The sequence below is a fragment of the Gymnoscopelus microlampas genome, assembly GCF_963454915.1.
Source record: "Gymnoscopelus microlampas genome assembly, chromosome: 12".
Taxonomy (NCBI): Eukaryota; Metazoa; Chordata; class Actinopteri; order Myctophiformes; family Myctophidae; genus Gymnoscopelus; species Gymnoscopelus microlampas.
Genome location: NC_139949.1, coordinates 29,595,489 through 29,621,652, shown reverse-complemented (window position 1 = coordinate 29,621,652; position 26,164 = coordinate 29,595,489). Strand labels below are relative to the sequence as shown.

At 41.2% G+C, this 26,164-nt stretch overlaps 1 protein-coding gene across 1 annotated transcript in view; it reads right to left on the bottom strand.

The window, feature by feature from the left end:
* The window catches only part of spns2 (SPNS lysolipid transporter 2, sphingosine-1-phosphate), a 72,391-nt gene that overhangs the window by 20,666 nt on the left and 25,561 nt on the right, over positions 1-26,164 (bottom strand). Inside the window, exons 3-6 of the mRNA XM_084073389.1 lie at positions 12,948-13,084; positions 6,941-7,092; positions 2,956-3,022; positions 230-372 (exon numbers count right to left, since the gene is read on the bottom strand). Coding sequence (XP_083929515.1) covers positions 230-372; positions 2,956-3,022; positions 6,941-7,092; positions 12,948-13,084 — 499 coding nt within the window. The remainder of the gene's footprint in view (positions 1-229; positions 373-2,955; positions 3,023-6,940; positions 7,093-12,947; positions 13,085-26,164) is intronic.

Here is a 26,164-nt window from a genome sequence, read left to right as displayed (position 1 = left end):
CACACACACACACACACACACACACACACACACACACACACACACACACACACAGTTACACCAAGCCAAACCAAATTATGGCAGATATTTATGTTGGAATATAAAACAAAAGTAGACAACACTCTACAATCTTGAACATTTTATTTTGCTAGTGTACTGTCTGTCTGTCTGTCTGTCTGTCTGTCTCACTAGATAATATTGACCATGATAACATGAACAAATGTCTTACTTCTTGGCCAGGGCCTTCATGTCACAGCACCAGGAGCTGCGGGTCTTATAGCGTCCTGTAAGCTGATCAGCGCAGCCTCTCTTGGGCTCAGGCACAAAGACCAGGATCAGAGTCCCAGCTGTGATCCCCAGAAGTGGGGACACCTATGGGAACATCACAGCTGTATGAATGCAATGGAACACACAGACATAACACTAGTGGTGGGATAGCATGGCCACTGTCTGGCCGTGTAGCTATTGTGTTTGCGAATACGCTTGACGTAATTTACTTCTGTGTAAACAATAAGCATGCACGCAGACTCCATTATGGCACATTGAGAGCTCAGCTCTTTGTGGAAGTTCTGTGCCAGTGCAGCAAGAAAGCCCATCTTTGCCCATCTGCTATTATCTCTTTTATTATCTTGTATGGAATTTGCTTCAGCGTGTGCCTGTGCACGAGCGTGCCTGTGTGCCTCTGTGTGCCTGTGTGTGTGTGTGTGTGTGTGTGTGTGTGTGTGTGTGTGTGTGTGTGTGTGTGTGTGTGTGTGTGTGTGTGTGTGTGTGTGTGTGTGTGTGTGTGTGTGCGTGCGTGCGTGCGTGCGTGCGTGCGTGCGTGCGTGCGTGCGTGCGAGCGAGCGAGCGAGCGAGAGAGAATAGTGCTGTGTGGGAGAGGAATTGCTTGAATAATACACATTGCAAATGAAAGAAAAACCAATTTTGTCTGTCAGATGAAATTCCGCTGAATATATTTTATGTCTTGTAAATGCAAATTTATATTCATAACCAGCAGGCTAATGCACCATGCAGTGTGTGTGTGTGTGTGTGTGTGTGTGTGTGTGTGTGTGTGTGTGTGTGTGTGTGTGTGTGTGTGTGTGTGTGTGTGTGTGTGTGTGTGTGTGTGTGTGTGTGTGTGTGTGTGTGTGTGTGTGTGTGTGTGTGTGTGTGTGTGTGTGTTTGTGTGTGTGTGTGTACACATTATGTGTGTGAAAAAACGTGCATGTTTTAGGTTAGGATGGCGTACTGTATGTTATGCTCTCAGGTTCTTTAACAGAGACAGTAATTATGGCTGATTTGGCTCATAACGCGGTCCGCCTAGCTCTTACAGTACATGCCTGCAGGTGTGACCATTACACCAACATAGACAATTTGCTTTTGTATATTGTGTCACAAATTTCCCCCTGGCTCTCAAAGATAGTGTGGCACTTAATCGGTCTACAGCTTGGTGCATCATCTAGTGTGGATGTATGGAAAATATCGAGCTCCTCTCACCGAGAAGGACAATACATGTTCTGTAATGAGTTTTTCCACAGGCTCTACTTTCCACTTGCAAGTTCTTTCATTTTATTATATTATTGCATTATTTATATAATTATGTGATGGAAGGGTGACCCCTTGATATATTTCTTAACCCAGGACTTCCCCAACGCCCCCGTCGCCCCATTAGATTTCCCTACAGCTTATTAGAACATTCTCCAACTCCTCATTTTTACACATCCCCCTGTTCTACCTTGCCCTCTACATTTCCTCTGAAGAAAGGAAGGTAGCCAGAACACATCTGGGCAAAAACAAACGGAAAATGCTGCAAGTGTTTTTTCCTGAAAGCCGGATATTGCCGCTAAGAAAGTCTTTCATGTGTTCATGTTTCTCCCACTGCGCACCACACCGGTGATTAATTGGCCCTTCTGCACGGGGGGATTGTTTTATTGGAATGTCATTGTGGCTGCCGTGGAACAGACCGCCCAACTCTTTGTTTTTCTGATACGCTCCACCAAAACACAGAAAAATGGACTTCCTGTTTCCTCAAGCCGAACGAACGCGCTGTCATGTCCAGGAATCTCTCTGACCGCAGTGTTCTGAGAGGATGTTTAATATCCTCTTTTAATTTTCAGTTAGTCCATAATTTGTTTTCAGTAGCCAGGAGGGCCTGCAGTCAGTGGGTCTTAGGGCACCCAATCCATTAAGCCTGACTTATACTTCTTCGTACGACGGTGTCAAGCACTGGAAATGGCAGATCTACAAGCTCACAATGTGCTGCGGTGCAACACCTTGTGAGCATGTAGATCTGCTATTGTCAGCCCTCTACATATAGCTAGCGGCTTCTTTTTTTGGTGCAGTACTGTTGCAATAAAAAAAAGACATTGTGACAACAGTGATTAATGTACCTCATTTTACAATATGTGTGCTGTTGATGGAGCATACTGTAAGTGTGCCACAGCCAGAAGCAGTCCACTCAGGAAATTCTACTTCGTTAAAAAGCCCATTACGATGGAGGATTTTAGCTATTTTCAATGGATTTATTGCCCCAGAGAGTTAAAATGAGCCGTTGATTAAAAGGGATCCGGGTATTTCCAGCTTAGTGCTCTTCAAGCTCCATTTTGAGCCAATATACGCTAACAAGTGTCTCTTTGTGCCCGGCCAAATTTATACCCCACCCCCAAATCCTCTGCTACTTTGCAAAGAGACCTTAAAGGCGCTATAGGAAGGTTGAGGAAGCACTGAATTCTAGTTCTTTCAATAAGACTGACATTGATCCTGTTGCTTCAGGCCACAGAACCTCACCAAGTGAAAAGTTTAATGAAAGATTAAGGGTGTTTTCAGCCACTAAAGTAAGAGCTGGTCTGAACTGTGATAGAAATCGACTTTCCTCGCTGAGTTAAATTAACACTCATACTTTACACAGTATATACTGTACACATGTGGGTGTATTCCTATAGTACACCATGTGAGTGATGATGGTGATGTTCTTACCCTGAGAGCCCAATGCCAGTCCCCTGCTGCTTCCTTGGCGCTGGAGCCCAGTATATAACCCAGTCCACTGGAGGTGCACAGATACAGACACACACAAAAAGAAACACGTTAATATAAGATGCATTGCACAACCAACATTGCGTTCAACATATCTTCTCCATTTTATTCGTTTGGATTTTATTTGATCATCTTTTAGATCCACTGGACTATTCTTTATCCACTTAAACCCTGTATACTTATGCTGCCTTGCTTCCATTTTAGTATCGCTAGAAAAACATCACCAAGTGAAGTGATCTCTCATCTGGAACCAGTGTGTGTGTGTGTGTGTGTGTGTGTGTGTGTGTGTGTGTGTGTGGGCGGGCGGGCGGGCGGGCGTGCGTTCGTGTAATCTATTGATCAGTCCGACTTGGATGGCGGTGCAGCTTTGAAGTGCAGGCAGGTATGTTGGCTTGGAAGGCAGGTAGAATATTCCACATTCTCATTTCTAATTCCTTCTGCCTTCTCATGCCAGTCCCCAGAGTATGCACAATATAGTACAAGAGTTTCTATTGGTTGTATTTGTGATTTCCACTGAAGATGGTTTTAGATGAAAGTCTCTATTCAGTGTCTGTACACTGAATAGAGACTAAAACAGGGTATAGGCTCCATTATTTTATGGTAATATAACATTGGTCGATTTTGATGAATACATTACTAAATCATTAAGTAATAAGTATGCACATGGCTATGGGTTTACCTACATTTGACTTTGCTTGTCATATTAGGTAGTAACAGCGAATGGATTTAAATAGACAGTCCATACTGTAGATCAGATCAGATCCGATGAAAATGTCTATTCTAAAGCCTGATGTATTTTGTTGTATGATGTTGTCCTGTGCTGAAAATAGCAGATCTACAAGCTCACAACGCATCACATTGCAACGTGTTGCGAGATTGTATCGGTTATTTCCGGCACGGGACACTGGCATGCAACTAAAGTACTGTATAACAAGTCTGCACTAACAGGTACAGTAACATCGTGTATGTAAATTACAAAGAGCATTTAGATGTTTAAATGTTAGATATTTAGAGGTACTTAGACATCTGTAATCTAGTGATAAGTAAAAGTATGGATACATTACGAAAACTAGTTGCTGATCCAAAATGTAATATCTTTATATTTGTAACCTTTATTTAATCAGGTAAAAAGGCCTTTGAGATATTTAATCTCTTTTTCAAGGGTTTATAAGGGCCAGCATAACATTTCAAAAGGAAAGCAAAGGTCAAATATATTTTGTTTAACAAATCTGATGTACTTTTTAAACACAATAAGTTTACACACAGCCATACCCTCCCATTCCCATTTGTCATGAGCAAACCGTGTCATGCACAAATCCCGGTTTCCCCGACATTCTTGGACTTGCTTCTATGCACGTACATCGCCCTTGGCCAGGAGTTGCTATTAACCATTTGAATAGTAGATTGGAGCAATAGTTCTGGGGTCAAGAGCAACTGCCAAGAGGACTTTACAATAGGTTCTTATCAGCATAGGTTTCTTAAAGGCTGTGACCCGTTTAACTGGTTCAAAACACACAGACATAGATAGTCACACATACATACATGGAACGGGGAAACGGCCTAATGTGGTGCTTACATGTAGCTGATTAGTGCTCCAAAAATAACAGTACAGTATAACGGACTGATTTCCAGTGAGTGACTAACAGCTCATCTTATCTGAGTCTACCCAGAGACTGTTTGGAAAGTTCAACATCAACAATAAAACTTGAGAAATAGGGTCACTTCAACCAACGGGGGACACACACAGACAGCACCCACATGGGCCAAGTGTACAGATTAGAGAGCAGGGGAATCCATTTCCTGTGAACCCATGCTCATTCTTGAGGTCATTTCCTGGAAACGGTCATAACAACCTCAGTAAAGACAAACAAGTAGAGGAGTACATAGGATGTCTGACTGCACTTTACTGAGCCCCCCTCTTTCACCTCCTATTGTCTTGGTTGCTGGGCAGTTTAACATTCTTACCTGATCATTCCACATTCCACAGAGGAACACTTTTTGTCAAAGTGTTGTCAACATGATCCTACCATTTATGAATACAAAAACAATTCTAGTCTTAAATATTGCAGATCTATTTTTCAAAATACTGAACCAATTCTCGACCACCTTGTGGCGATTTGTTAATGAATAGATTATACGTGGTCACAGAAGGAGGGCAGCATTAAAATTCATGGTTTAACCTAACATAGTTCATCGCACTGAATGAAATACTCAAGTTGTGAATGCATGCCCCACCCAGTTATGCAATACCGCTGCAATACCGTTGTACCCATTGTTAGGGTACCCGTTGTATCCGTCTGTCTGACTGTGTCCCTTTTATGCCTATATATGGAGATCTCTATATCTGTATGTCTGCCTGCATTGCGTCCCTTTTATGCTCATACATGTACATGGAGATCTCTGTATCTGTCTGTCCTTGTCCCCTTATGCCCATATATGGAGGTCCCTGATGTCATCAATATATACCCATATATGGTTCTGGACAAACGGATCTCCTATATGGGCATATCGGTCGGATCGGCAGTTCTGGACGACCGTCTATCAGACCGATTTGACGCTGGGCACTGCACTCCCTCGGGTCTTCTGCGATATGCATGCCGAGTTTGAAGTCGATCGGTTCTTGAGATACATGTACTACAGACGCGCAGACATATACAGAGATTTTGTGCATTTATAGTAGGATGCTACTGTTTTACTCAGCTTTTGGTGTTTATACAATAAATGTTTATACAATAAATAGTTTTCTACATTTTTGACATAAGATCGCAATGTTAACAGGATCACTACACGTTGAATCTTGAACCCCCATGTATTTTATTGCTAGATTCTTTCCAATACCCCACCCACCCTAATATATATATATTTTCACTATATGTTTTTTCTGACAAGTTTACTAATGTAATTCATCAGTACTCCATTTTCACTGTAGAAGTTGAACTGAACTGACATAATTGCATGATAAATAATTTATAGTGGATGTTGTGGCATCCTATTGAGATTATAGCAAGCCTCCACTTTGACAACTGTCTATGTGCATGTGATTGTATATTTATGCTGTACAGGAGTGCAGCTTTGTCACAGCCCTGGCAGATGCTGTGAAGCTTTCAACTGTAAACTACAAACCTCGAAAGCCTTCTGTGTCACATGCACCAGCATGTATCTTTTATCCCATTGTTTGTTTTCTACCTTGGACCCTTTTCTGACCAAACTGAAAAGGTGGAAGCTTTGGATCTAATAAAACCTCCTATTCTTATCTCACATTTCCAAAAAGCCTTCCTCTTTTGAGCTGGAAGTTGATTTATATTTAATCGAACGACTATGTCGTCCAACAAAAACAACAGAAAAAAGTGTGAACGTTGTTCAACATAGTATAAATGATATACATTCCTGCATTGTTGCTTATAAATTCAGTTTACGAACTTGGCAGGAAACCTAACATCCTTAATATGAACATTCAGCAAATGCTCTATATCACACCTCTCCCAATTCCATTATCCTAAATGCCTTCAAATTCAGTGACTTTATGAGACTGAACTTAAGATGACTTCATATTAAGGAATACTGCACCGCCTTTCAACCTTATCTCCATGTCTTTATCGGTAAGAAAGATGATAAATACCAGTGCTGTATCACGAGACAACAAATCAAAAACAACACAGATTGTCAGAGCGATGATGTAGTCGCCTCTGCCGCTAGGGGCAATGGCTTTGAGAATTGCTGAAGAGCCAAGTTTTTACAGTGAATGTCACACTGTTAATGTCACAAATGACTAAACATCCATTTGTAAGGAATTTGGTTGCAGAAAGTTTGGTTGAATAGGATGAAATGATCATCACTATCTAACATTATCATTAAAATAGTGAGTGTATATCTTGCTCTTTCCTACTGACAGAGTTATGTATGAGTGGAAGTTGGGTTTGCCTCTCACCTTCCAAGGGGAATGGCCAGGTAGAACACAGAGAGCATCATGGTCCGACTGTTGCTGGTGAACAGGTCGCCTATGATGGTGGGAGAGATGGAAGAGTAGCTGGACTCACCGATACCCACCAGGCCTCGGGACAGCACAAACAGCCAGTAGTACTGCAGGGAAAGACAGATAAACAGAGGGTATAGAAATATATGTTAGAACTCCTTTCTATCGAAACAGGAGGGTTACTTTTGTTCACCTTAAAGGGATAGTTCACCCAAAGAAATACTTTTTTTCTATCGATTAGTCCCCCATGGAGACTTGAATTCATGGATATTTTTTTGTTTTTGTCACATTCCTAAGCCAATAATTGGATGACCGGCAGCGGTTCCGGTAGGAGACACAAAGAGTCTCCTTTGTGTCTCCTACCGGAAACGCTGCCTACTGGTCCGCTGGTCATCAAATTATTGGCTTAGGAATGCGACAAAAACAAAAAATATGCATGAATTCAAGTCTCCATGGGGTGACTAATCGATAGAAGAAAAGTGTTTTTTGGGTGAACTATCCCTTTAAGAGTCAGTCAGAGCAGAACACTGTGAAGTTGTGACACTGCCTTGCTTTACTTACTCAATAGCAGATCTATAAATATATCAACATTGCTATTCCAAACAGGGTTGCAAAGCACAAACAAAAGACTTACAGGCTTTCAAACCCTAAGAGTTCCTAACATAAAAGGTTCCTAACAGTACCAGAATGTATCGTGCTGGTTTAGAAGTCGCATCCTAGCAGGGCTCTGGGTGCCATAGCTACGAGAGAATGCTAAGGAACTCTGTCCTATGAAAATAGATATTTTGCTGTTTCAACAAAAAAAAAGCAGGGTGGCTTTTTGCATACTGTACATCTACCTGTTAAAATCGAATTCAGTCTAATATGTTATTGTATCTCACACACACCATCTCCTTAGGTACACCGGCAATGCTACGACCGCTGAATATACTGTACAGTAAACGTAATGTGAGTGGGCTTAACAAAATACACCACTTAATGCTGAATATAGATAAGTTCCATACACAGCTGTCCTCATCTGACCTTACAGTAGGTCACAACACCATGTGACACTAACAATAAAAGTTAAGTATGAACACTTATTTTTTTTGTCACTGAAACACTGCAGCTTTGGACATAACAGATGTAACCTCTGTCTTTGCACTGGATTCTTCTAGTGGGGGTCAGGCTGCCTCGGTTTTGCAATTCACAACTTTAACTGCTGAAGAGCAGTTTTACTCTCCTGTTTCTCTTGGACGTTCCAGTGAATGGTTTCAGAGGGGTTTTACTGGTCCAACAAATGGATGACAATGGAGTTTATATTAGAAACACAACATGTCAGTAAAATATAGGCCATAACCTGTGTCTGTGTGAGTTGTTTTATAGTGAGCAGAGACATGAGGGCAGACCGCTGGCACTCATTCACAATTTCACTCTTTCCTATAAAACACTAGTTTGGTTGTCTTTGTTGTGTACAGAGAACTGACCACGCATTCATATCCTCTGGTAACAGAATTTAAACATTTGGCTCACTTAATACAGTATATTACTACTTAGTGGCATTTTTACATAACATGATGTCTTGTACTACACATTTTGGTCACGGTCGCGAGCAGATCTCGCCCCTCCTGCACATTTTTGTAACTGTATCCTAATGACATATCTGTACATATTTGTGGGTCAGGTGACGAATGTTGTCTTATTATGACATGCCCAGAATACGGACGCTAGGGTTCACATTTTAACAAAAGGCATCAAAACCAGGAATGAATATAGTCTTCATCAACGGAGATACAATATTTTAATGACTAATTACTTTTCATAACAAAAAAAAATCTGAGGAAATTCAGAATTTCTTCTCTACAGTAAACTGAGTCAATATTCCACAATTTGGGCCACAAAGGCTATTATATTATCACCTCATGAAAGCTATTAAACTATGTCTTAATGTTACACTACCCATTGTGGTCTTGTTCAGGTATAGTATGAACAATGATAGTTGAGAAAATGTGCACATTTTATATACAGTACAATACAGTGTTAATTTATCCATTTGTAACTCAGAGAGTGTACAATGATCCAAAAACACCTACGGGTCCGTTTGGTTAATTGTATACTCTCAGAGTTAAATTAACACTGATGATTTGACAGTGCAGAGCGACACTATGACAGTGACTCTTTGGCTAACCTCAGCTATCAGCTGTCACAGGAGGTCATATACAAACAGACACGCACACATGCACACACACTCACACGCAAGCTCACACGCACACGCACACGCACACGCACACGCACACATACACACCACCCTAGCCCAGCCCAGCCCAGTCCAGCCCAGCCCAGCCCAGCCCTGATGTGACTCTGGGGAGACTAACTCCTGACACTGCCTGTGGTGTGGTAGTCGCCCATGCTGGTTTTCAAAGATATGTGTTTACAGCTGCACTAAACTGTTTTCTCCAGCCACTGGTTTCAGATTATATCTGCTACTGTGTGTTTATGATTGACTTACAACTGTGATTGTAGCTTCATGTTTGTCTGTTGCCTTGAAAGAATTATGGCATGTCTATTTTCTTCTCTATAGATGGCCCATCGTTTGGTGGAATCTTGATGCTAGCTGTTTTTCTGTGTGGTCACCAGACCATGGACTCCCCTAGGTTATGATGGGCCAGTAGCACAGACAACAACACCATGAAATATAGCTGCACTGAAGCCAGGGAATGGACATAAAAAGAACTTGGCACTTTAGAAATTGGAAAAGAGGTCTCAGTAAATCAAAAAGCTCAACAACAGACACAACCAACATTTCACATATGGATTGTTTTAAAGAGTGAAGAAGTTACGTGGAAGTATCCCAAAACTTAAATCTATTGTGATATTTAGAAGAAAGGACCAAAGGATTTAAGAAATGACACATGGTATGAAATGGCAAAATCCAAATCCAAAATTGTTTTATTTTAGTGCCAGCAATCTCCATCTTAATCCAATAAAGATATTTCTTTGACTCCAAGGAAAGCTCAGAAGTTCAAAAGTTGGATTTGAGATATGATGATTAAAGGTTAACAGATGTCCTGAATCCATGGCATGGTTTCACTGGAGTGTGGTGCTACAGCAAAGGTTACTGTGAGTGGGCTTGAATTGTGAAAGTATTTAACCACTTAAACCCTATATATTAAGTTGACCGGGGTCCCACAGGGGTCTGTACTTGGCCCCCTCCTTTTTTCCCTCTACACCAAATCAATTTGCTGAAAATAGCTGATCTACAAGATCACAGCTTGTAGATCTGCTATTTTTTCTGAATGTTGGCCTCTAATGACATGCCCAGAATAAGGCTGCTAGTGGTTAAATAATAATAGTTAAATAATAATGCTAATCATCATTATAAATATAAAGGAGATATTAATTCAATGGCTAATGGCAGGGCGGGCGGACCATGGCCACATCACTCTGATTCAGATATAACCATAAACAAACCTGATATGCCCATATATAGGCATGTCACTATGACTCAGACATAACCATAATCAAACCCGATACTCCCATACTGTATATAGGCATAATACTGTATGGAGATCGGGTTGTCCAGAGCCAGAGATCCGACCACTAAGCCCATGTGCATATATGGGACCGACTGTCTTCAAACTCGGCGGGCAAGGATTCAAGGGCGTGTGGTGCCCACCGCCAAGTAGTTCGGATAAGCGGTTGTCCAGAACCGCCTATCAGACCGATATGTCCATATATAGGCATATAGATATCCAGTTGTCCAGAACTGCCGATCCAACCGATATGCCCATATATGGGAATGCCAATATATGGGCATATACTGATGACATCAGGGATCTCCATATATGGGCATAAAAGGGACAAGGACTGACAGATACAGAGATGTCCATATATGGGCACAAAAGAGACACAGACAGACAAGTCCAAGGGGTACTCTGACAACTCCCCGACACTATGACTCAGACATATCGGTCGGATTGGCGGTGCAACGTACTGTAGGTGTGAGGGCCGAACCTCTAGAATTAAAACTATATCCTACACTGTGCAGGCAAGTAGCAGCATTAGTTCATATTTATGAGGGGAAACTGAATAAAATGAGTCCCCCTTACACTGGGATTAAAGTATAAATAAAGATGAAGTTGTGACAAAAAGCGGCAAGCATATGTGCATATTGAAGCATAATGTGCTACACACCAATACATTTTTCTTTTTGGTTCTCAGCTAGGGACAGTTAAGGAAATTCACAGCAGACTCCCACTGGTCACTGAGAGTTAGATAAAGAGGAAATGACCGGCCTATTCTCAGATTATCTTGAAGTGGCCTGTTTATGAGTAACACTGTAATTGGATAATCGAGGAACACTGAGAAGAGTAAAACAGCAATAATTTAACTTCAGCACAACACATTGGCCAAACAGCGTCCTGTTATATAAGACGTAAATAACAATTTGACTGCAAGCCATCTCTAATGCCCTCGAGTGATACATGATAATACGCTTCAGCTGTAAGTGGTTATTAATTTTTCATTGGACATCTTATGGTAATTACGCTGTCAAGCTGTTGCGTAAGAGAAATCCACTGTCATCTCGTCAGATTGAAAGACTCAGGGTCATTTCTAGAGATGGACGCAAGATGAAGGCAAACCATGGTGGGTCTGAAGATGTCTCCTCATGACCTCATCAACCTTGGCCTTTGTGTCATTTGGCAGAGGGAGACAGCGGGGCATCTGGGCCTTTCCTGTCAACTTAACTAGGACGGCAGAAGCAACCTGAATGTTTTCCCCCTTAGGCAAAAGGCAGCCATCTTGCCTTCATGTGGAGATTTCCACAGGGGATTTAGTCAACGCATGTCCTTCTGGGGCCACCGGTCTGCATCTGTGAACTGTCAGTCTATCCCACTGTAGGGGACAGACTGCATGTGGAGATGAAACACTGTGGGAATTCATGTGCCATGTGCTGAATATACTGGATTGGCTTGGCGTTCATTGTCATATACTGTGCATTCCTCTGACAACAAATTGACCATAAGCTGGTCCATTTTATTATGACTTCTTCTCTAAATGGAGGAACAGGCTCTGCCTCCAGTATGTGCACGGGCACACAAGCGAGCATGCACACACACACACACACACACACACACACACACACACACACACACACACACACACACACACGCACACGCACACACACATGAGCACACACACTCATGTCTAAAGCCTGTTAAAGAGATGGTAATTCTCTGCGGGATTCACCACCCCCAATAAGAATAATACTGCTTCTCAATGCCTGTGACACCACCCACCACCACACACATGGGCTTTTAGAGATATCAAATCTATATCGGCTTGTCAAAGAGCAGCAGCCTCATAATGTATTCTGATTCATTGTAATTGAGACAGCTAAGGAATGTGCCTTCATTAGCTGATTGGCAGACAGCCAGAGAGAGAAAGACAGAGACATGAAGACAGCGTCCACAAAGGTGATGTGGGCGTCTCATTTCATTGACGCCCACATCACCGCTGGACAGGGGTTCCCAAACACAGAGTTGGGAATTTTTCAAAAGATTATTTCAGATTGTTTTTTATTAAAAAATAAATAAATAAATAAAGAATTACAAATTCGATAAATGTAAAAAAAGAGAAAAAACCTCTAAGAAATAGTTAAAATAGTTAATATATGAATATAAATAGTTAAACATTGGCTGGCGGGGGGAGTGTAGGGCCCAGGAGCACTTAGACAATTGGCACTGGGTGAAAAATCGTGGGATAAAAACAATGTATAAAGAAATAGTTAAAATAGCAGATCTACAAGCTCACAACACGTGTTGTAGATGGGCTATTTTCACTATTTTTGGAATAGTCATTAGGGCTTAAATGGTTAATTCATAATGTATTTCTGTAAGTTTGGGTCCAGGGAAGGGTATTGAGCTGAAAAGTTTGGGAACCCCTGTAGGACACACTCCTCTGAGAGGAGGTGTAGGCATACCTCTTTGCTGATGAAGGAACTGGACAGCGTGATGATGGACCAGAAGAAAATGCCACAGCTCAGGATAACCTTTCTGTTGAAGCGGTCTCCCAGGTAACCAAAGATGGGAGCTGCCACCATGAAGCTGCATATGAACACTGTAGAAGACAAAAGAGAAGGACAAAGCATATAAATGACAGGTGGCATAACCTTATTCTTTTTATTGTTGTTGTTATTATCATCATTAATGGATAAATGGTCTGCACCTCTATTGCACCTTTATCCAAGGCACTTTGCATTGTGCGTTACATTCACCCACCAATGGTGGAGGCAGCCATGCAAGCCTTGCTCAAGGACACTTCTATGCGAAGCCATTAGGAGCCAGGGATTGAACTGGAGACCTTCCAGTTTCCAGATGGCCACTCTACAGTACTTCCTGATCCACTGCCGCCCCATGACATTAGTAATGGTGTGGTTTGCATTGCTATATTTGTAAGGACAGCCTTGAATTCCAAACAGACCATATTCACATGTCACACTTTGGTAGGTACATTATATGTACTTAAATATGATGTAAAAGAAAATGGTCTCATGTGAATATAGTCAATAGAATCTTTCTTTAGCTGTAATTTGACTTATTGAGCTAAGACGTGTCTTGATCAGCCATTTGATAGCAGCCAGCCAGAGCTGCAGTGAAGGACTGCCAAAGGACACCTCCGTTCAACTCCTACCAATAAGCGCTCTATTATATTTTTTCCCATAGCGAAAGTACATTACATGGAGGAGGAATATTAAATACTGATGATGCTGAAGGCCTATTGGACACACTGATCGTGTCACTTTTGTAAAAATGTGGGAATGTGTCCACAAGAGGGGATAAATTATATCCCAGAAGCAGGACATTCTTTTTCTTTTCTTTTTTTCATAAATTGGCACATGTGTATTGTCACCTTACCTCATAAATTAATGCTCAGAATTGAACTTCATAGCAATTGAAAGAAACACAGGTGCCAGTGTGCATGTTTCCTATCTGACCAAACAAAAGCACCTCATTCTCAGGACCTTAAACTGAAATGTATGAGAACGAACTCAAACAGCCTTGAATTTTGAATGCTATTCAGTTTAATGCTTTGCAGAATAAGGGCAAGAATGTTGACAGCAGCAGTTAAGGAAAGCTAGGGAGGCTGTTTTTGACACATCATCAGCATAAACATATTTCCAGCTGGGTTAAGTGCGAAGGAGAGGAAAGGAGGGTGGATGGACAGAGAAGAAAGAGACATGTTATGTAACATAGGGGGTATAGAGCATCTCTGTCACGCGTGTAAGAAACAAACCAATGACCCCTGGGGCCAGCCAGCATCGTGAATGCTAAAGCAGCCAACCACTTCACCATTCTGGTGGTAATTGTATAATGTAAGACGTGGTTAGAGGGAAAAGGCTATTTGCTTATCTGAAATGTTATCAAATTTGCAATTACACTTAACTGGGATTGTACAATATTAAAGTGAACCGTTCAACTGCCAGTCTGTAAAGTGGAATAAATTGCCCATTTCATTTTAGAATAATTGAAACATAATGAAAGTAATTACATTTACATTCCTGTGTGGCAAGAATCCAGATGATTGCAACTTTGAGCAGATAATCTGTAGTGCATTAATTGAGAGTAACTTTCCCAGCCCTGGGTAGATGATTTGTTATACAACAAGTAAGCTCAAAAGGAACCATATGAACAAAAGTCAAGAATAGAAGCTTCAAAGAGCAGGAAAAAATAATGTGTGTATGTGGGTATTCACACTATAGAAATGCCCTTCTTCTTGCTCATTGCAAGGCTCTCCCTTCTTCACACTGTCTTTGCAAGCGTGATCATTAGTAGCAGAAACCTTGTATACCCATACAGTATTTCCTCTTTTTATCTTTGTTTTTGTTTTTTCCCCCCGATAAATGAATGTCCCATTTTATTCTTTGTAATTAGTATGACAGTGTCATGCTAAAGTAGCAAAAATGATTGCAACGGTTGTTAGATTTAGATTTTGCTTATAGATAGATTTTCCCCCCGCTTTTAATGACATGCCCAAAATAGAGATGCCAGGTTGAAAGTGGTCTTTTTTTCTCAATATTTATTATTCAACCAATGAAAAGTATTTACAAGAGCGTTTGACAACTAACTACACAGTATCCATTGGATACACCAGGTTCTTTCATCCATCTCCTGAAAAGTAATGATTTTGGACATACAATACAAGGTTTCCGCCTGACAGCGACGATATAACGTGGCTGCCTCTGCTGCACAGCATTATGTGACTGAAGACTGATCTGTGCTGATGCAGCATCCTAAAGACCTTTACTGATCCACCCAGCAGCCTTCACACTGCTGAGAAAAAATATTGGACTCAAACACACGCGCACGCACGCACGCACACACGCACGCACGCACGCACGCACGCACGCACGCACGCACGCACGCACGCACGCACGCACGCACGCACGCACGCACGCACGCACGCACGCACGCACGCACGCACGCACGCACGCACGCACGCACGCACACACACACACACACACACACACACACACACACACACACACACACACACACACACACACACACACACACACACACACACACACACACACACACACACACACACAATGCAGACATGCACAATTGTGTGCGCACACAGCAGGGTATCATGCAGTGCATACTGTAGATAAGACAGGGGAGAGGTTCCACAATCAACTACCACCAGCTGGCCCACGTGGGCTTTAAAAGCCAGGGGGCAGACATCATTAGTGTCACAGAGCTGACATCTACAGTTTAGCAGCTTGTCTAAAAGCCACGTCCTCACATCATTAACTAGCCTATTTTAAGTCATCACACAGTGCCACAGTGTCAGCAGGTCGTGCCTTGTTATATTGTGATATCGAAATGATCGATCTTATTTTCCTGGCATTTTCCTCATTATCGCCTCTTTGCAACATGAGCACATGGGAATGAAGTCAGTGCCTCACAATGTGTCTGTTGATTTGATGCTAGACAAAATATTCAACTTGTATACAGTATCCCAAATACGGGTATGACTGCATACAGTTGCATGCATGAGTGAGATGCATGAGTCACATCATGTTATTCATTACTTTGGGTGGATCAAGATTTCACTGCTATTTGACAATTACCAAAAACAACAGTCACAGAAATAGTAGCTGTTTTATAAACCAAGCCATACTGTCGTACATAAGTAAATACATAGCCTACACTATTTCGATAAATCATCCTTGTGACAGTTAACACTGACTAATATACTGTTTTGAAAAATGTTGAATTGAATTGAATTGAATTCTGAGAACGATCTGTAGAATAGGTACATACAATGAAATGAGCGTATTCACACAAGATTCAGCATTCAGCAGCCCAGCCCTGCATACTGGAGTGTCAGGTGCGCTGTGACTACCAGCTGCTAAGTGGATGCTTGGAGATGCTTTGAGTATGATGATGATGATGGATTGCTGTCATTGAGTCACCAGGCAGTAGATTTGCTTGTTTCTTTTTACCAAACAGAGACACACCCTTCCACTGAATCAGGGCCTGGTCATTTCCCAACTCACTCATCTGAGCGAGAATTTACTCTACAGATGTGTTCATTTCCATACATTATATGACATAGAGCTATATAAATTCCACATAATGTCCCTTGATCTCAATTTAGTGTTTTTAAAAATACATTTCATCAAAGTGACAAAAAAAAAAACATTTCTTAAGAAATAAGAGCGAAATAAATAAATCATTTTAAGATAATTTAATAAATTAATAATTTAAAAGATATTTATTAATAGTAGGCTACAGCAAATCAGATTTTTTTTAATTTTTCATTAACCTGATGCACAGGAATTTGTTTGGGTGTAGCGTTATTTATATAATAGGCACATACTGACATACATGTTAGGTAGTTTTATTAACTATGAAAGATGTACACCATAACTACTGAATTTGCAGCGTAAGGGAAATACCATGTCAGTCCAAAGAGGATCTTTAAAATGAGACCACTGTTCCAATTTCACTCATTCTGATGGCTATTAGATAAAGACCTTTCAAGCTTGTCCCAAGGATCAAAGATTATGTCAAGCAGAAACAAACAGGCCCAAGCCCAAACATTACCCCCTTGTGCAACTTACTTTTCTGATAAACAATATAAATGATAATAAATCTATTCATAAACATATTTATTACAGTTAAAATTAAAGTTTCGATTTGACCTTCACAAACCTAATGGAGTTCAGCACTGATCCAAAACCAAAGTGATAATCTGCCATAAATAAAGTGCATATATATAACACAAATGCAGCAGGAAAACCCAAAGATCAACACTAAGTTGATGTCTGCACTGGAGATCCTTTGTACCATAGATTTACTTTGTGGATGTTTATGCTGCAGGCCAGAGGGGAGGAAATGTTTTTGATGGGCTAATTTATTGGACAATGGTCAGCTTTGACTACTGCGTAAGTCAGCTGGTGACCGACATTCTAAACATGGCAGGCTGAGAAACATCACAGTTTGCTCAGCCCACATTTCCTGTGGTGCAGAAGCAACATGCACTGTGATGTGTCCTCCTAGGAGCTTATCTCTGTGTCCAACACCACTGTTTGCCTTAAACAAATAGAACATTTGACATAGAGATGTGACACAGCTAGACTTCCTGTACTACTGCACATACAGTAGAGTATATCATTTGTAGTGGTACTAGCAATACGTAAAGTGCAGTATGATGGTGGTAGACAACGCAACACCATACCATATAGTATGTGTATGTAATATGTACGTGTGTGTGTGTGTGTGTGTGTGTGTGTGTGTGTGTGTGTGTGTGTGTGCGCGCGCACACACACACACACACACACACACACACACACACACACACACACACACACACACACACACACACACACACACACACACACGTGTATATATAGTACATATACATGCAGTGGCGGCAGGGGCGGCCTTAATGATCTGGGGGCCCGTTTCAAGAGCTCATATGGGGGCCCCATATGCACCCCCACAAAAAAAAAAATGTGTGGACTGAAGTTGGTTTGCTTCCACAATCCATAATGATGCATTTTCGAACTAAATTAATTAGGCTATACTGAGTGGCGGCCTTTCCTATGTTTCACCCGTTTCAATTGAAACGGGCCCCCAACCTCAGGGGGCCCCCAAAAAAAAAAAAAAATTTTTTTTTTTTTTTTTTTTTTAAATATATTTTTTTACTCGCATCCCAGTCCGGGGCCCGCCTGTGGCTGGCCGACGTCCAAGAATTTCATACAAGAAGATGATGTAGATCTGATTGAATCAGGGCTCAGCTCAAGTGAATCATGTGAGTGAGTTGTTTTAGCTGTCTGTCCATGGTGGAAGTGCAGATAGCCTAATTAATTTAGTTCGAAAATGCATCATTATGGATTTTTTTTTTTAAATATATTTTTTTACTCGCATCCCAGTCCGGGGCCCGCCTGTGGCTGGCCGACGTCCAAGAATTTCATACAAGAAGATGATGTAGATCTGATTGAATCAGGGCTCAGCTCAAGTGAATCATGTGAGTGAGTTGTTTTAGCTGTCTGTCCATGGTGGAAGTGCAGATAGCCTAATTAATTTAGTTCGAAAATGCATCATTATGGATTGTGGAAGCAAACCAACTTCAGTCCACACATTTTTTTTGGGGGGGTGCATATGGGGCCCCCATATGAGCTCTTGAAACGGGCCCCCAGATCATTAAGGCCGCCCCTGTATACATGTATGTGCATACATACTGTATATGGTATATGGGGGGTGAGGGAAGTGACTCAACACTTCAACCTCTGCTGAAAACAATAGCTGCTCCATCTACTCAGCCAGGTGGCCTGGCTTTATCGTGAGACTTATATACATTTCTATTAGCTTAACAAACACAGACTACCTTTTAAATGGTACTGTCAGATACATTGTTTTGTCCATTAAGCTGTGTCCTTGCTAACAGACAAGAGGGTAAATAGTGACTCTGTACGCATTCTGCTGTACTAAAGACATCATGACAGCAATCAGAATGGCCCATTAATAAATGACAAGGGCATTTGGGGCTTGATTATTATGTTGCAGCACAAAGTCATGTCATGAATATAAAGGAGGACTTGATGTAACCTTGCAGAGTTGTTTGCACCATTAAAAGGCTGTGTCTCACTGCGGAGACAGCTGCCTTTGAGTTCAGCCTGGAAGAAGAAAGTCTTGTACTTTTTCTGATGAATTAACCATTACATCATTCTCTTTGTGGAGGTAGAGATGCCAAAGGCAACCTCAACGTCTCAGATGAACCCTTGCATTCTCTGTGTACTTTTGTTTTTTCTCTTGTTCATTATTGTCAAACTGTATTCTGTTTGAGGTAATGTTCTTATATACCTTACCTTACTGAGGTGCTGGGCATATTTTCTCATAATCTTTCACAGTGTAAATGTCATCAATTATCATATTTCTGGCACATTCCATGAAAGAACAATGGATGTGTCAAGAGTCTGAACGCATCTATTTTTGACTACAGTTTAAATCCCTGCTGTATACAGTAGTCTCGGTGATGTTGTGTATGTGACAGACAGATATGTATGACAGGTGAGTCATATGCGTCTGCTAGTTACCTTATAGTCTGACAGAGATGATGACACTCCATAACACACTTCCACAACACAATACCTTACTTAATTAAATTCTTACAGGCCACTACCCATACACTGAATGTAAAAGTGTTTAATGTAGGCCTAACGCATTGAACATGACCTTCAGTAAAACACAACAAGATGCATTTCCATCTGTGGTTCCCAACCTTTTTTGGACCGCTCGAAAGTGTTCGCAGGCCACCCATCTGACCACTTAACAGGGCATTCATAAGGCTGCCATGTTAAATGAATACTGTATACAGCAAGCTATGGCTCACATTGGCCCACAGTCTGTGAGAAGTACAAAATTGTGTCCATGAGCCACAAAATCTGTCTCTGTAGACAGAACCTCTCAGGTGCCTCGCCGCAACCCATACCTTCCCCTCCTCCCTCGGTCAATAGAAACACGGCGTCAAGCTTTCGCTTTGGTCGGTCTGCGGTACAATGCTTCTTGTGATGACTCACTCCTGGTGTGCGTGCGTCTGTGTGATTGATATTCACTGAATCTGTAGAGATACATTTCCCTATGAAACAGTAGTTTCCACTAAGCGGAGCACCTGCACACTTGCCTTTGAGTTTGATTGTACAACACCAGATGCACAGCCTGTTTTGATCTTTTTTTCCCCCCACAAAACTTCATCAAGAAGAGGTGTGTGGACAGCCAGGCTGGCACAGATTGAATTAACAACACATTTATCTCTTCTTCTCCACTGTTTGACTGAGCGTGAAGGATGTGAACAGTGGTTGGACGTGAAGGTGTTTAGAGGGACTAAAATACATTGCAGTAGTGTAAAGTAACTAAGTACATTTACTTAAGTCCTGTACTTAAGTACACTTTTGAGGATTTTTTACTGTACTGGAGTATTTCCCATTTTCAATACTTTTACTTCTACTCCACTACATCTCAGAGGAAAATATTTACTCCACTACAATTATATGAAAACTTTAGTTACTTGTTACTTTTTGATTTAGATTATTATTACAAAACACACTAACCACTTCAGACCTATATATATTTTGGCCATTTGAAAATAGCAGATCTACAAGCTTACAACAGATCAAGCTCACATACAGTATACAAGCTCACAATACAATACAAAGATACAAGCTCAGCTTGTAGATCTGCTATTTTCAAAAGATTTTTTAAAACATTTTGAACTTGTGAAATGGGACATTCTGCATAATGAGTACTTTTACTTTTGGTACTTTAAGTACATTTTGATGCCAATACTTTTGTACTTACTTACTGAAGTATTTTTAATTCTGGACTTTTACTTGTAACAGGGTATTTCTATATTGCAGTATTAATACTTCTACTTCAGTAAAAAAAAAACAGTACTTTTTACACCACTTCGCCCTGCATATGCAGGCCGACACGGAGAAACGGACGTGCACACATAGATCGGTGTTGTATGGGCCGTGCAGCTGTGAAACCTGACAGTCGCGCAGACGGCACAAGCAGGGGACCGCAGTCTGAGGAATTCAAAATGTCTCTCAGCTGCCAGACTGGGCTGTATTAAAGGAACAGGAGAACCGCGTCCTAACTGCATGTCTGTGCATGCCTGCGGGCTAGGCGTTGTCACAGAGTGCCATTTGCAGATCCGTGCGGTGTCACTTTGACCTGCTCGCTGTGCGTGAGGTGTGTGCCTGTGTGTCAGTGCTCATCACTGCGCAAACATTTAGCTTCCATAAATACAACTTCCCCAATTGAGTTTCTGTTAACTCTGTAGTCTACCTTTGTGTCTCTGCCCTTCCTGTCACCACCAAGGTTATCTGCCACCGGGGCGGTGTTACGGCGAGTCAACTGTATGAGTAATGCTTTTCACACACTCAAACACATCACGGAAACTCTCTGGATTGTTGCCCCATACCATCTGATTTATGCTTTGGAGAAAAAGTGCCGACTGATTTAAATGGAAAAACAAACAAACAATTGAAATCACTTGAAAAGATTAAATATTGTTATTTTTGTCACCGAAGCACAAATCGGGCTTAATATTATCTGTGGTTCTGGTTACAGAGGTTACATAGAACATTGTGTTGCGCTGTTTTAATCAACCAAATCAAATTAATTTCACAGTGTGATTGATGATCAAACTTAGTCATTAGTTGCGGTTTCCTCTGACAGAAACTCAGTGAATCTTTCGCAGGACTGTAGTACTCTGCCTTTCGAACATGCCACTGTCAGATGTTTGTACAGACTCTCAGGCAGATCATGTTTCAATGCTGCTCTCTCTGTCACTTCAGTGAACATATTTGCAGACATTTCTGTCTGTCACCTAGTCTCATGGTGACTTGTCAATACTGCCGATACGTTTTTGACTACACTATCTCTGGACAAGTGTAACTTCACATAATGACTTTAGATTGCTTCAAATCATAACACCTGGAATCCTCATTCCAACACAAATGTACATTCAAATGTCGATGTTGACATTTAATTATATAAAGGTATGGTCCATTTCAAAGGCACCTAGAGACAGAGGCACTATAACAATCTCTGTGTTTTTTCCCAGTAATTTATCCGTCACAGACAGTCTCATTTCCAGGAAGGGAAGTAGTAGGCTATGTAACATATTTGAAATAATATCCACTCTCTAATGGTGCTTTGAGAAGGCTACCGTTGATCATTACTGTTATTGTACTTATTCTTATATGTATTTTTCATTCATCATCAAATGAAGCATCAACATGGTGTGTTAAAACAACGGGGTACATTTTTTCAAGTAATCTGTAATGGGTAAAGTGGAGGACCCTAATTCCAAAATAATTATAGCCTAATTATTCTACTTTAGACGTGCAAATTACCATCTTGAGAGCCAACATACATAACACCTGGAAAAGCTGACGCAATTCCCAGGTTGTGGTTTTCTGTTTTTCAAATTAAGCGTTTTGCATGTGATTGAAATAATTGAAAGATGGATCTATATGTAAACATTCTATCATGTCAGTAGCATTAGAAATTATATTATTCATAAAAAAAGTTTAATACATTACCTTTCAAATATTTGTATTCTTTATTTATTTATTTTGTTTTCGGCTTTTTCTGCCTTTATTGATAGTTTTTCAGTGAAGATTGAAAGGAAAGAGGGAAAGAGAGAGACACGCAACAAAGGTCAGGACTCGAACCCACAACACGCTGTCAAGCTACATTGAGCTTAGCTGCCCGGACCACTAGGCCAGCAATCCGGGCCTCACATTTTGTTATTCTTGAGAGAATATCACTATGTGAGTGTGCCATTATTACAATGCAATCAGGCAAGTGGAAGATATACTGTAGCCTCAGAGTAACTGTAAATTAATGTTGAGTAAAGCCGTTGACTACAAATTAGTTTCAATGTCTTTAGTGGTTTGGGTGTGTTATATTTATGATAGCAATAAATCAAAGGCTGCTCTCTGGCTTAAATAAATTATCAACACAGAAGCACAAGCTACTGAAAGATTTATTTTTCATTGTTTACTGTTAGAGCTCATCATACCACATTCTTATCAAATAATTTAGCTGACAGCGTCACAATGCAACAGTGAGGAAGAAAGAGAAAAATATTGACTATACAGTTTGAGATTAAATGTTTTGCATAAGGTTATCTAAGATCTAGCTGCTGTTGGTCAATTGAATGGATAAAGGACTCAGAATTCTCAGTCATTACCAACCAATGACATCATGTGTGTGTATTGTGGAATCAGTAGCCTTGGAAGGGATGGTCGGGGGAAGCAACACCTAGATCTTGTTCTTCGGCTTGGCCTAATGATTAATGGGACTGCCTGAGGAGGGTGTGACACATAACTTTGGGCTGAATTGGACACCGTACTCGACCAATATGCCTCAACCCACACGTTCTCATACATCACACATCTCCCTCCTGTATTCCCCTTCAAAACCCAGACTGAAAGTACATGTGGCGCCCCAAACATCACCACATTCCTCACATTTCTGATCACTGGCAAACTCGTCCAAAAATCCACCCATACAGGCTTCACCAGTGTTGGATTACCATTATACTGACCGCTGTTTGATAAATGCCACATGCAGCCTGGGAAATACCCCCACAGCGCTAGTCTGTTTCCGAGGAATTCAGTGGTTAACTTCTATAGAAGCCTCAGAGCTTTGCCACGTTCTGCAGTAAGTTATAATCACATATATATTTCTCAAATTCAGGTGTGATGAAAGCCGCTAGCCATGCCTCCTCACTGTTTCTTCTATGGTGGTCCATCCTGTTGTCTACTCTTAAAGGACCATACCCTCATCAATAGATAACGCCATTATCTATTCACTGCTTTTGGCCATATTATGTCCTACATAAACAGTTTTCTCATAATTGCTTTATTTTTCGAGTTTGTATTTGTTTACATTTTCTCCAGTCAGGAAAACATTACCAAACGTACCTGAATAATTAAGTCAATGTTGGCTTAGCATATCATTGTGCGGTTATGGACTTTTGAATTTTGTTCCTAAGGGCACAGTCACACCGAAGTTTAATTCTACTTATCTATCTATCATAAGTTGCACAGGGCAGATATGACAATAAACTTAAATATACAAAGAAATGACTGACAATCTGACATATAAATAACTTTATATTTTCTAAATTGTAAAAAGAAATAGACAATCTACAAATGGCACCTTGTGAGCTTGTAGGTCTGCTATTTCCACTATTTAAAAATTATGAAACTTTTTCAACATGGAAACGATTATGACGATTATGCAAAATAAATGTCATTTAGGCGATCAGGCGATTATGTAATAATTGGTCTAACAGCACATATTGAAGGCAGATGTAAATGGTATGCAGTGTCAAGTAAGTATGCAGAAAAGGAAATAGCTGTATTCGATTCAGCAGACAGTCAAATAAGCACACACATAGCGAGGTTCCGGACTGCTAATCCAAGCGACGGCATGGAACAGCTTGTCATATTTTGTGGGGATACTGGTGGCTTGTCTATGACTGTGCTGGGATCCAACAGGGCCATTTTAGTGCAAGGCGAGGAGTTTTTCTTTCCTGCCATTTTCCTGCCATAAGTACAGGAGCAGCTTACTTAATGACAAGCTCTGAGTGAAATGACAGGGGAACACGATAGAGTGTGTGTCTGTGTGTGTTGCCAATTGTTGTTTAGACCACTAGTGTGCAAAAATAAGCTTACATAGACACATGCGTACACATGTGCACATAGGGTACATTAACACACACAAACCTTCTTCAAAACGTACACAAAACAAATCAGAGCCCATGCAGCAGTGCTATCTTTGACCTTGCCTGGGTGACATAGGATTATGTGTGTGTTTGACTAGGGGACATGGTTGTGTGCGTGCATGCGTGCGTGTGCCTAATTGATCTGTTGATGTCAGTCAGAGCAGAAACAAGCAGCAGGCTGCTGCACAGACTATTGATCTGAGATCAGCCTTCTGCCTGCAGTGCCAAGACAGAATATCACAAAGACCCTCGTTGCAACTGGCATGACACTGTTGTGGCAACTGAAAAGGACAGACCTATTTTCGGATCAGTGCGTCGGACCATTCTTCCCCTCAATACTGTAACAGATATTGCAACCCACGCTGCAATATCAGGTGGAATTAAAGCTCTGATCTGGGATTTCTGCATGCCATCTTCCTCTGGAGAGACGCTCTCTCCAACCATGGCAAACATGGCAGTGTTATTACTGTATGTACTATACAGATGGTGAAAATAAGGATTTATTCGTTCAAATTAATCCCACATAGCAACTTTAAGAAAGATATGACACTTGAAAGGGAATTTTGGATTTAAGAGGATTCACTGCTTCGGCCTGGTGACACCTCGTTGGTGGTATGCTTGTTGCTAATTGGCTCTGATCTGATTGGCTTGGTTTAGGGACAGGAAGGGAAAGAGAGAGGTTGGGGGGGGGGGTACAGAGTGCCAATCATCATCTAACAACTGCCTTCCTCAGAGATATGCCCTACAAAAAAAAGCAGAGAGAAAGAGAGAGGGAGAGAGAGGCGTGCGCGCGCGCGCACACACACACACACACACACACACACACACACACACACACACACACACACACACACACACACACACACACACACACACACACACACACGCACAGGATATGATATTATTATATTATTGGGTCATCATTCTATTCTTGGTTCACACTTGGAGTGTCGTCAAAATGCAATTATTTTGGCTTTGGTATTAATCCTGTAGAAGATCGCTGTGCATGGCGATGGGAAGGTTTCACAGGTGTCTCTTTCCTCTCTTTCTATTTCTGTTGTTTATTTCCTTCCTAAAGCACTCTAATTCATGCACCATGCCAGTCAGTTACAACAGAGCAACGACAGCTGCCAAATCGCTGATAGAGAGAGAGAACAGATGAGTGTGTGCGTGGGGGGTGGGGGGGCTTGCAGAGAGTGCAAGAGACAAACTAGGAGCAGCTGTGAGTGACCAACACAGCTGATCACCTCTCAATCAAAGAAACCTCCCTTTCGATTGTATGAGAGAGACTGTGATTGTGGTTGTCAATAAACTTTATATTGCTGGTCACACCTGAGGCCCAGTCACTAACAGGTTGCACATGGCCACAGGCGCAGCATA